This window comes from Impatiens glandulifera, chromosome 1 (assembly GCF_907164915.1).
Source record: "Impatiens glandulifera chromosome 1, dImpGla2.1, whole genome shotgun sequence".
NCBI classification, from domain to species: domain Eukaryota; kingdom Viridiplantae; phylum Streptophyta; class Magnoliopsida; order Ericales; family Balsaminaceae; genus Impatiens; species Impatiens glandulifera.
The window spans coordinates 152113444-152124823 of record NC_061862.1 but is presented as its reverse complement, the minus strand read 5'-3'; the positions used below and the strand labels follow the sequence as shown (position 1 = coordinate 152124823).

The 11380-nt window shown below is 30.6% G+C and overlaps 1 protein-coding gene across 1 annotated transcript; it reads right to left on the bottom strand.

Annotated features, from left to right (window-relative positions):
* Positions 1–658: 658 nt before the first annotated feature.
* LOC124920186 (WD repeat-containing protein 75-like) lies at positions 659–6646 on the bottom strand. Its single transcript, XM_047460615.1, has 15 exons — positions 6352–6646; positions 6086–6271; positions 5834–5995; positions 5351–5747; positions 5126–5244; positions 4959–5036; positions 4699–4839; positions 4330–4374; positions 3692–3858; positions 3457–3535; positions 3291–3376; positions 2573–2702; positions 2270–2402; positions 1225–1605; positions 659–1118 (listed from the first exon to the last, which is right to left on the bottom strand). Exons 1-15 carry the CDS (start codon positions 6490–6492, stop codon positions 892–894), a joined length of 2472 nt encoding a protein of 823 aa, XP_047316571.1. The 5' UTR covers positions 6493–6646; the 3' UTR covers positions 659–891.
* Positions 6647–11380: the final 4734 nt, after the last annotated feature.

Sequence of the window (11380 nt, the reverse complement as noted above, 5' to 3'; positions counted from 1 at the left end):
CTAAAATACGGATTGATCGTTGTAAACTCTAAAATACGTCTTCAATATTCCTAAATCAAACCCTAAATTGAGAGAGAGACGAGTGGAAAATACTAACCTTCGTTGTCGAAATGGTTAGTCGTGATATTTCACGGAAGATTCACATAGATCCCTAATTGAACGAATTACTTACTGAAGAAGAAAGAAATTAAGAACCATGAAAACAGAGAGAAAGACTAATAAGAATTGTAATTTTTTTTTTTGACGCGAGTGACAGCTGTTATATATTTTTTTAATAAAAAATATGTCATCTCAGGCGTAACGTCCATTTAGTAAAAAAAACCTGAAAAGGCCAAAAAGCCCCATATGGTTCAAATAAAAATTCCAACCCCAATAGGTTATTGGGGGCATTTATTCTATTTCATATTCATGAATAAAAAAACCACATACCAAGCATCCTTGTTACTCTTTATATTTGGTTAGAATTTTTTTTGAAAGAACTATAATAACTTTATTGACTCAAAATTTTAAAATTATAAATCAAGTAATTGAAATAAGTGTTTACACTATTTAATATATTTTCTTTTATAAATTTCAATGTTCAATACATATATTTTCTTTACACACAACAAGAAACATACTTGTAGGAACCATTTTAGCTCAAAGAATGCAATTATGATAGCACATAAGAAGAATCTTCATTGTCAAAATTGCCCTTTTAATAAGGAGAAAAACTAAACTTGTTCACTTAATGGTAAATGAAATAACATTCATATCTAAATCAATGCCTATGGGGGTAAAACACAACATGACATTAAAAAAACATTTTACAAATCGTTCAGATGGAAGTTCTTACTTTTTTCTAGGCTACGTATTTCTGCTGCTGCAAAATTGGTGAATTTTGGTGGTACATCACTCAACTGTAGTAGTGCTTCTCATTTCGAGCAATGACTCCAAAAAGGATGCGCATAATTTAGTTAAAGGGGGAAGACTGTGAGTCGAGCCACTGAATATGGTCTCCCATGGCCTCCCAGAAGGTACAATTGGAGTCGATGATTCACTTGGATTATTATCATTTGTCTTCATATCAAACTCAGGCAACTCCCCATACATGGCCAAGTAACCACCACCTTGTCCGGCTTTACAAAGAAACAAAAATCCTAGTCAAATCAACAGCTAAAATATCAAACTACCCTTAAGGGTATTATGGTCAATTGACCAAAATAACTCGTTTTTATAACATACCAGTTTGCTGAATGGTGGTGGACTTGTCATCTCCGTGAGAGGATGAGATGACTGTCTCTATTGAATGTGTGCTTCTGTCTAGGTCAAACAGAACATATTCATGGTCTCCATTCATATATACCAATATGGGTTCCTTTTTGTCATTTGTGGTCGTGTTCTCAAAAGCATCTTGACTTTTATTATTAAGAAACGCTATTCCACCTCCAACTGCCTTTCTTACAAACCAAGTAGCTACGGGAACTGGATCTGCAGCACTAAATAAAAGGATTGCCCCATCTACATCTGGTGCTTCAATTTTATTACATGCTGAACGTTTAGCAGCTTCAGTGAAAATTGCAAGGACTGCAAATGAGGATGGATCATTTGGTTTATAAGCTAAAGCTGCAATAGCAAATAAAACAAATGAGTTAGATAATTATTATCAGATCACTCATTCATGGAATAACCATGGCAGGTTTGTTAAGAGATTAAATCAATCGGTTTGGTTCGTTTTTATAGGGCAAGTGATCTGAAATATACAATATTAACAAAATACTACTAAAAATAATTAGTAGGCGATAACACATTCATATAGTAAAAATTAGTTTAAAACTGCACTATATGAGCAAATACCCGGGAATTCTATGAGTGTGATGTTATAACTTAAAGCACATAAAATTTAACATTTCAAAAAACTCAAACCGGTTATATAAAATTAATATTTGTAGCCGACCATTTAATCGAAGAGGGCGAATTGGGCGGTTGTAGGGTGAGATGGTTTTGGCTGGAAGACTTGTTCGTTCATGCATTGTTTGGGGAGGGGACCTTTGACAGGTATATTAGTTATTTTTACAGAATCACACAGTTTGCAGATGTAGTATTAACTAGCAGGGTCAGATCATCTAGCCGTTGCATATTATATGCTTAAACATGTTTTTTTAGGAACTAAGATGTTCACCTCTTTATCGATTGAGTATAGCATACATAGTATATTAGTATTAGAGATTCATTCATAACAATATTGAATTTCATTGAACTATTAGGGAAGAGTATTACTTGACCATACCTTCTATATGAATCTTATATGACCAATCCAGAGAAAGGTTTGCCATCTTCCAAATGGATAGTTGAGCATTGGAACCTCGGCTTGCAGATACAAGATACTCAGAACTCGAAACAAATGATAAAGCCACAATTGGCTGCCAAAAGAAATAAAATAAAATAAAAAGATTTAGATAACTTTTGTTTTATAGGCCTCCCAATTAAAAGCATTTATAAAATTAAATGCTATCTAAGGCCAAAAGTAAAAGAATTCAGCTAATGAACGTTAGCAACCGATATGTCAGTTGAATAGAAAATAATAAGTTACCTCTAAGCTGTCTCCGATTACAGAAATGAGAACATTCTTCAAAGGATCCCAGAGTGTAATAACAGTCTCAGCAGCAACAGCCAAAACAGAACCATCAAGACAAAAAGCAGCAGCTGTCATAGGCTTGTTTCTGGAATAAACAATTTAAGATGGAGAAACATGTGAGCACTCTGACCATGTAAGTAGAGTTGATACAGCTTCTTAAGATTTCAGCTTGGGTTTTGCACCACTGCACCAATAAACCTCGACAAAATTTTATGACAACATTATGCATTTATTGTGTGATAAATTGGCTTCATTTGGAAACATGGATCCAATTGCGATGACATTTGGGCCATCTAGGCTTATTTGAATAATATTTCCACATAAATTTGTTTGATGTAGTCATTAAAAATTAGGTTATTTGGGGTTTTATTTGGATAAAAAAAGACAATAGATGTACAAATATATAATGATTTTTTTTATAGAAAAATAATAGAAGGTATATTGGTTCACGATTTGGATGATGTAATTTATTAGTAGATTATTTTTTAATAAATCTCAAATCACCCACGTCAAACAATCCTTGAAGTTGAATTTAGTCTCAAATCCAGTACTGGACCCATACGTGTTTCCAAATAGGCCCAATGTTTCATCTTCCTCTTAACTCCTTAACCTAGACCTCAATAATCAAAACCTCATGAACTTTATTTGATATTATAAGGAAAACGGAACATACTTATATGAGCCGACAGCATGGCATGTCCACCCATTTTTCTGAAGTAATTTATCTCTTGGCTTAGCCGCATTAGTCTCAACCCAGACCTGTGAACCAAGCATATTAGATTCGTTGGAATAGGGAAGAAAAATTATGTATGCATATTAGAACCCAAGCTACCAAATACCTTAAAGTCACCGCCATAAGAACAACTGACGGTTATACGACGGGTAGGATGAAAAGCGATAGCAGACAAACTAGCATCCCTGAGACAAATTCAACACAACATAATAATCAGTTTGAAATATCTTATTGAAAGACAGTTAATTTCGGTTACGCTAGAAACAGAAGAATCCTTCTTGTACAAGAAACTACAAGAGGAATACTATTACGTATCACTATTTTCTCTAAGAATCAGAAACCTGTGTGGTTCATATATGATCGTGGACAAGCAGAAATCCTTATTCAGGGGTTGACATTCCCAAAACTTTAGACAGACAAGGCCTCCAATTTCTTCTTCTGGAAGCCTGTTTTCAACAGTGCTCATCAAAGAGCCATCTGGAGATATTGCTACCATAGTTATTATTACCTACATGATCCAATATCTAGTGTTATAAAAAAATTGGATAAAAACAGCCTTAATCAATCAAAAATTGGATTACCTGCTTGATCCAATATTCAATCAACAATCTACTTATCAATCAAATTCATTCAAATCATCAACCAAACTACCCACCATTTAAATATCATATATATATATATACATATATATATATTTATACCCCTAATATATGTATACCCAAATAACCAAATTTTCAATAGCCTACATCAAAAAAGGTTATTTGAAAATAACCAATTGGTTTTTCAGAGAAAACCTAGATCAAACAAGGCCACAGATCCCGTTGATATTGTAGCATGCAATAGTTGCAATAGAAATAAAAATAATAACAAGTAGCAGATAGAATTTTGAAGAAACGTTATGACAAAGACAGCCTTTGGGTTTATGTCCAGAAACAAACGAAACTAGATAATGCCACTCAGATAAAGGAATGTTAAATACCGTGATCTCATCACCTGGTTGATGGTTTCTTTCGCAGACTTGAACCTGTAAAATGCTGTAATCAGTTCTTCATTTTCAATAACTCAAGATAAAGAACTTGCTGAAAGTGTTTACAAGTTTGAATTTCAGCAGAGGAAATGTGTAGCAAGCTCAAGATTTTTTTGGAAACATTTTGAACTGCAGACTAGAACAGATGGAAAATTAAATTGTAAATCAATTATTAAAAATAGAACTGTTTCTTTAATTTATCCACTTGAAGTGACTTTAAAATCGATACCAAACATTATATCGTATGATCTGCTTCCTCAAGTAACATATGATTATGTTTGGAAAGGAAATAATAAGAACTAACAAATGTTTGATACACACCTCAGATATTTCACGATCATCAAGCAAGCTGAACAACTGAATGCAGTAGTTCTCCGTAAGTAGAGCAACTAATCCAGCACCAGTATCAAAAGCAAATCTACTATACGAGCTTGCAATGGCCTTAGGCACAAAACTAGGAGGCTAAAGACAAAGAAAAAACGGTTGCATAAGATACAGAGAACTGTTTTACTGAATATTTACTTCATGGCTAATAAACTTGATCTGTTGTAAGATAAAGAAAAAATATATTTTAGTCAAACCTTGATACCAGAAATAGTCTTCAGAATTTCCATTGAAGGCATTTTTAGTAGATGAACTCGGTTATCTGTACAAGATATCTGAAAAAACTTACTCCAGTAAGAACTACAGCTGTTGAAAGAAACCCACCCTTTAAACACTCAAAACTGAAATAAATGAAACAACTTACAGAAGCAAGTGATGGATCTGAAGAGTTTAAGAAGTACTTAAGTGGAGATCCAATCCTCGGTAGAAATCTCTTCTTCCCTGTATCTAGGTGCCAAAGCACAAAGACTCCTTCCTTTCCACCTGAATTCGAAAACATATAATGAACAAATATCCTTGTTATTTAATTATAAAATAATTGTATTCCAAATGAATACTTGTGAGTAGGTTAAAAGGGATCGCAGCATGCCTGAATACAAGTATGCACCATCAGAAGAGAAGAAAAGAAGGTTCACTTCAGCTGAATGCCAATGCAATGTAGTGCAAGAATTTGCATCGTCATCTCCCCTCACCCCTGGCCGATCCTCTTCACTCTTTGTCAACCTTCCATTCGTAACTGAAAATGTTAAATTTCCAACCCCCCTCCAAATTAAAATCCTACCAGTCTCATCTCCTGCAGCAACAATTCTCTCACTGGGATGAAAAGCAAGAGCTGTCAATTTTTTTGTGTGATGCAACACAATCTTTTTAATATTAGCACGTTCTGAATCCTTTTCTGTTAGCTTCCAAAGACGAAGCTTCCGCTTATCTCGGATACCCAAGAATCTTGTAGAGTTGCAAACAGTAATAAGTTCTGGATCAGAAGTCTGCAAAGAATATACATAAGCTAATAATCTCTACAATAGTGAAAGAAAATGCAAACAAGAAAGGCATCCAAAATACAAAGAATCACCTCTGCCAATGTAGCTCCACCAGCAAGACGACCCTTAGTTAAGTTAAACTTGCAAATTTGACCTCTTAAACTAATTTTCTGCTTCTCGATGGATAAATAAGCAAAAAGATCACCCTCTTTTGAGCCACTTTCAGCTGGTTGGCAAGAAAAGTTTGGAATGACCTACAAAATTTAGAAAGCATAATAACCAATTCAAGCACCCATATGACAGACATTACAAATTTCAATCAATGTGTGTCATGATAAACAAACCATGCAAAATATTGGAAATTGAATGCTGATAGTCTTCATCAACTCAGGTGCAGAGAAATCCCAATAACGAATGGTTCCATCCAATGATGCCGTCCAACAGTAACATAAGATTTTGCTGGCAGGTGTTAAAGAAGGCACTACTACGACAGAAGTCACAGCCGAAGCATGACCTTCCAGCTCTGTTACCTGAAGAACAAAATTGTTTCTTGAATTTCAAAAAAGAATATATTTTTTTGAAAGATTAACAAAAGTGGGTGATGAAAAACCTGCAATCCAGTGGAAGTGCTGAAGATAGATATAGTATTGCCGGTGCAAATCAACAGTTTCTTTGCATCATTGGAAAAGGCTGGCGGCGCTGAGACGACACTTCTTCCACCTCTTATCATCTTTGTTTCCGTTTCTGTCATGGAAAAACGAGAAACCCTGAAGAGGTTTGAGAAGAGAGCATAATAATACTGTCAAAATCACGAGTTAACTCGTTCGAGTTCACGATTCGAGACAGGAGAGAGAAAGGAATATCGGAGACGGCGGCGAGTTGGGAACGGCGGCAAGATGGACACGGCGGCGAATTGGGAGGGGAGTGTGTATTAGGGTTATCTTACTAATAATATTATATATATATATATATATTTATATATATATAATTATATTGCCTTTAAAATATATTTATAATATTATTATATTTTTTTTTTGTTTTTGACAATAAATATTTAAAATAAATTTGGTAATTTATTTTTTATTTAGATGATATAATTATTATTACTTTTTTTTATTTTTTATTTTTTATTTTTTGTATAAAGTAGATCAGTTTATAATTTAATTTTAATTGTGAGTTTATAAGTGTATTTTAAGTCAATTCTAAAATAATGGACTATTATTTTAGTTAAAGAATTTTTTTTTTTTTTAATTTCAATGCAATTAAATTTTAAAATGTTATAATTTTATGATTATAAAGAATTCTAATAAGTTTGATTTTATAATTTTAAATGGAAAAAAACTCATTTAGACGTATGTACTTGTACAACTAGCTCACTTAAACGTTGCCCAACAAAGATATATTTCTCCAAGAACGAACAGAATATAAAGAAGATAGAAAACAGCAATAAAGAAGCAACACAATTACGGCCAAAGCCAACCCTATATCTTATTATTGATTCACACACGACCAATGAAAATACAATGAACACGGGTAGGCACAATCCCTAGGCTCAAGAATATCTCTCAGTTCTTGATTGATGACTTGATCGATTTCTTGATTGAATGCCTTAGGGTCGCCTCCTCTATAGATATATATAGGAGTAGAAAACGTGTACAACAAACTTTGGCTAAGTCTATGCTGAATAATTCATCTAAGACTTAGTCTTCCGAAAATATAGGGACTTTGACCGGGCCTTCCCGAAATACTCGGTCTCGGCCAAGACTTCTTCCATCTTTGACTTAGCGCTGCGCCTTTCTTCGGTCGCCCAGTGGATCGGGACATGTATCGGTCCAAAACCGGCCCAAGGCCCAATCCCTGGTCGAGGCCTGACCCATGCACAATGATCTCGCCATCCTGAAGCGCTTCGGTCCTCGGTCTGTTCTTTCCCCTCGGTCGGATGCGTCTGTCAGGCTACCTTCTCTCGGTCGCCTGCTCCTTCCTGCACACTTTTCCGCACCTATGCCAAGGCCCCCACACGCGTGCCTTGGTATCTCTGGTCTGGTGCCCGAGCTCCGCACTTGGCTCTTTTCTGGGCACCTCCTATCGGTCCTGGCCTGCACTCAAGTTAGTCAGGCCGAGAGTCAGCAACTAGGGTTGTGACAAACTATACTAATAAAAAGGTTATTTAAACGTATGTACTATTAAAAATTAGCTCATTTAGTCTCTTTTAATAACCATAGTTAACATTTTTTTTTTTTAAATTTATATATTTATTAATTAAATATTAATATATTTTCTCTCTCTTTCCTTTTCATTTATTATTTCATTTATTACTAATAAATGAACCTTTTATTTTTTTTTTATAATTTTTTATTATTTCTATACAAGTATTTATGATTGATTATTTTAATTTTATTTTATATATATATATATATATATATATATATATATATATATAAATAAAAGTATTCATCATTAATTATTTTAATTTTATATTTTTTCTTCTATTTTATATATATTTTTTATATTTACATTAAATTGTTTATCCCAATAATTGAATATAATAATGAAAATTCTTTCAACAATAAAAATCCTTCAACACAAAAATAAATTAATTAATAATTAAGAATTGAATAATAATAAAAACTCATTCAAATATTAGACAAAACAATTCATTTACTACTAATATAAGTCTAAATCGTGAATAAAAATTAAATAAAAAATTATTAATTTCATTTTTATTTATATTAAACTAAATAAGAAAAAACCTTTTTTCATTTTTATTATATTAAATTAAATAAGAAAAAATCCTTCAAAAACATATTACAGTAAAACATAAAATTCATAAATAAGTTGTTAAATTTTTTTAAAAAAAAATGAGAATTTAAGAAATATAAAAAATAAAAACTAATAAAAAAAGATGAAATATAAAAGAGAAATTAATATTAAAATAATAAAAAATTTAAGAATAAAATAAATTATCTAGTTTAATTAATGAAAAAGAAGGATAGAGAAAATATATTAATATTTAATTAATAAATATATAAATTTAAAAATAAAAGTTAACCAAGGTTACTAAAAGAGGCTAAATGAGCCAATTTTTGATAATACATATGTTTAAATGACATTTTATTAGTACATACGTCTAAGTGAGCTATTGTACAAGTATATATACGTACAAGTACATACGTGCAAGAGCTTTTTTCTTTTAAATTTATTGATACTATATTAGGAATTTATAAATTATTTTGATGTTTACAATTTAAAACATTAAAGTTATAAATTAATAAATATATATATCACTTATTAACTGATTGAACTAATTTGATAACTATTATTTTTTAATGTTACTTATTATTATTATTATTTAAATTAATTTTATGTATAAATAATAAATTCTAAGTTGAACTAGAAATCATGAGTATGAGTATTTGTTTTAGTTTCTACTAAAAATAAATTTTGACGAAAAATATATATATAAATAATAATTTTTAAATAAATAAACTCTAATTTAACTACTTTACACATATTATTTAAATAAATAAGACTCTAATTTAATTAGTTTACACATATTTTTTAAATAAGTAAGACTCTAATTTAACTAGTTTACCACGACTCATATGATCATAGAATCTTAATATCTTATAAAATTGAGGATTGTCCCTTTTAAATAAATTATATGGTTATTCACCTGATTATTTATCGTTGCGTATTTTCGATTATATTTGTTTTGTCATTTGACCATATGTTGAGCATAATAAGTTGTCTCCCTGGTCTGTCTTATTTGTTTTTCTGGGTTATGGTCTTGGTCAAAAAAGATATCGTTGTTTTGATTCGGTTAGTAAAAAATTGTATATATAAAGTCATGTTGTGTTTTTAGAACACATTCATTATTCTTTGTTCATGCTAGTTCACATCATATGACTCATTCAGATCTAGTTTATATTAATCCCTTTGACATTGAGACCCCTTTAAACATATTTGATACTTTGGTAAACAATACATCCACTTCCATGTCTCTACTCCTACGACCACTCAATTGCCGGATGTAATTGCGAATCTTGTTAGAATTTAAAGGGACATTTATATATTTAAATGAATATATATGGTCATTGATTATAATAAGTCAATATTATGTGATCTAAGAAAGTTTGGGATTTGACTTAAGGATGTTATTGTTATGAATGTTAATTTGTGGATACATTGCGGTATTTCTAATTTGATGAGGGGCCGAATTAGAAACTAGCGTAATGAGTCAATTATGACGGTTATGGTCCCCAAAAGGCAAAAGAAATTATAAAATGGAGGTTGGTTGATAAAAAATAAGAATGAACTTATTTTTATCACACGCTCTCTCTCTCTCTCAGTCCTCATCATCGGAGAAATAAGGCTAAAGAATTTCTGCCCTTTTGGAAGATCATCTCATCTAATCATGTCTGAGAATCCAAGTATATATATTTCGCTTTTGTCTTTCATATCTCAGGAACAAGAATGAAGATCTAGGGTATTATAGTTTATGATTTAAGTTTATTATGAAATTATTTTAATTAATTTCAACAATTGGTATCAGAGCACAACTTGTTCTTGAATTAAAAAGACTTATTCTTATACATGAATTTAGGGAGACTTGTTCTTGTCATGAATTTAAGGGAAAATAAATCATCGGTTTCATAATTTTGAAGTTTGTTGTATAGAGAAACCATAATTGGTAAACCCTAAATTGAATTTCTGCAATCATAAGTTGAAAGGTAAGTGAAAACCGTAAGTTGAAATGTTTGATTGAATAATATTTTTTGAGAAATAATATTATTTCAATTCCTATTTTTAAAGAAAATAATTTTATTTCATTATCTTTTATTAAAAGAAAAATTCGGTAAAATATTTTATTTTTGGGAAATAATAATATTCCAATTCCTATTTTAAAAGAAATAATTTTATTTTATTATCTTTTATTAAAAGAAAATTCGGTAAAATATTTTATTTTTGGGAAAATAATATTATTACTGAGGATCAGGAAATAATATTATATAATTATTTTATTGGAAAATAATTTTTTTTATTTAAGAATTTTTTTAAAAATAATATTATTTAATTATTTTATAAGAAAATAAAATTTTAAGAAAAATAAAATTTTGATTTAACACAGTTAAGTTTCTAAATAATATTATTATTTATTTAATTAAATTAATATAAGAAAGAGTCGAACTCTTTTAATTTTATTTAGGTTTTAATCTTATTAAATAATTCAACTATTTGTTCTTTATTTAAATTAAATAAGTTAAGTTATGGCGTCACCAAAGTGACCTCTCTAATTTAGTTTGTTTAAGTTCGAATATGATGAATTTTAATGTGACTAAATAATCGGCCCAAAGGAAGGTTACTAGTTGACCGAAGTTCACAATTACATGTGATAATAAGCACGTAACAATTATAATGTTTTTTACATGAGAATATCAAATCATTCTAAAGAAAGGTTTGTTATTTGTCATGCATTATTGTTAGTGTTTGATTATTGCAACAAAATATCACTAGCAGTTAAATTTCATTGTCCAAAGACTTGAATTTAATGGTGCATTAGATATTTTGGATGGGATTTGCTAATTATTTTAAATTTGATTGAAATTAAATAATTGAGCATGTTAATTACAGTTTAAATT

Excerpts from the sequence above, each read along its gene's own strand:
- LOC124920186 (XM_047460615.1), bottom strand. The coding sequence starts at position 6,492 with ATGACAGAAACGGAAACAAAGATGATAAGAGGTGGAAGAAGTGTCGTC. Across the intron at positions 6,272-6,351 it reads GCACTTCCACTGGATTGCAG|GTAACAGAGCTGGAAGGTCA; the intron begins GTTTTTCATCAC and ends TTTGTTCTTCAG. Across the intron at positions 5,037-5,125 it reads CAGATCCATCACTTGCTTCT|ATATCTTGTACAGATAACCG; the intron begins GTAAGTTGTTTC and ends AAGTTTTTTCAG.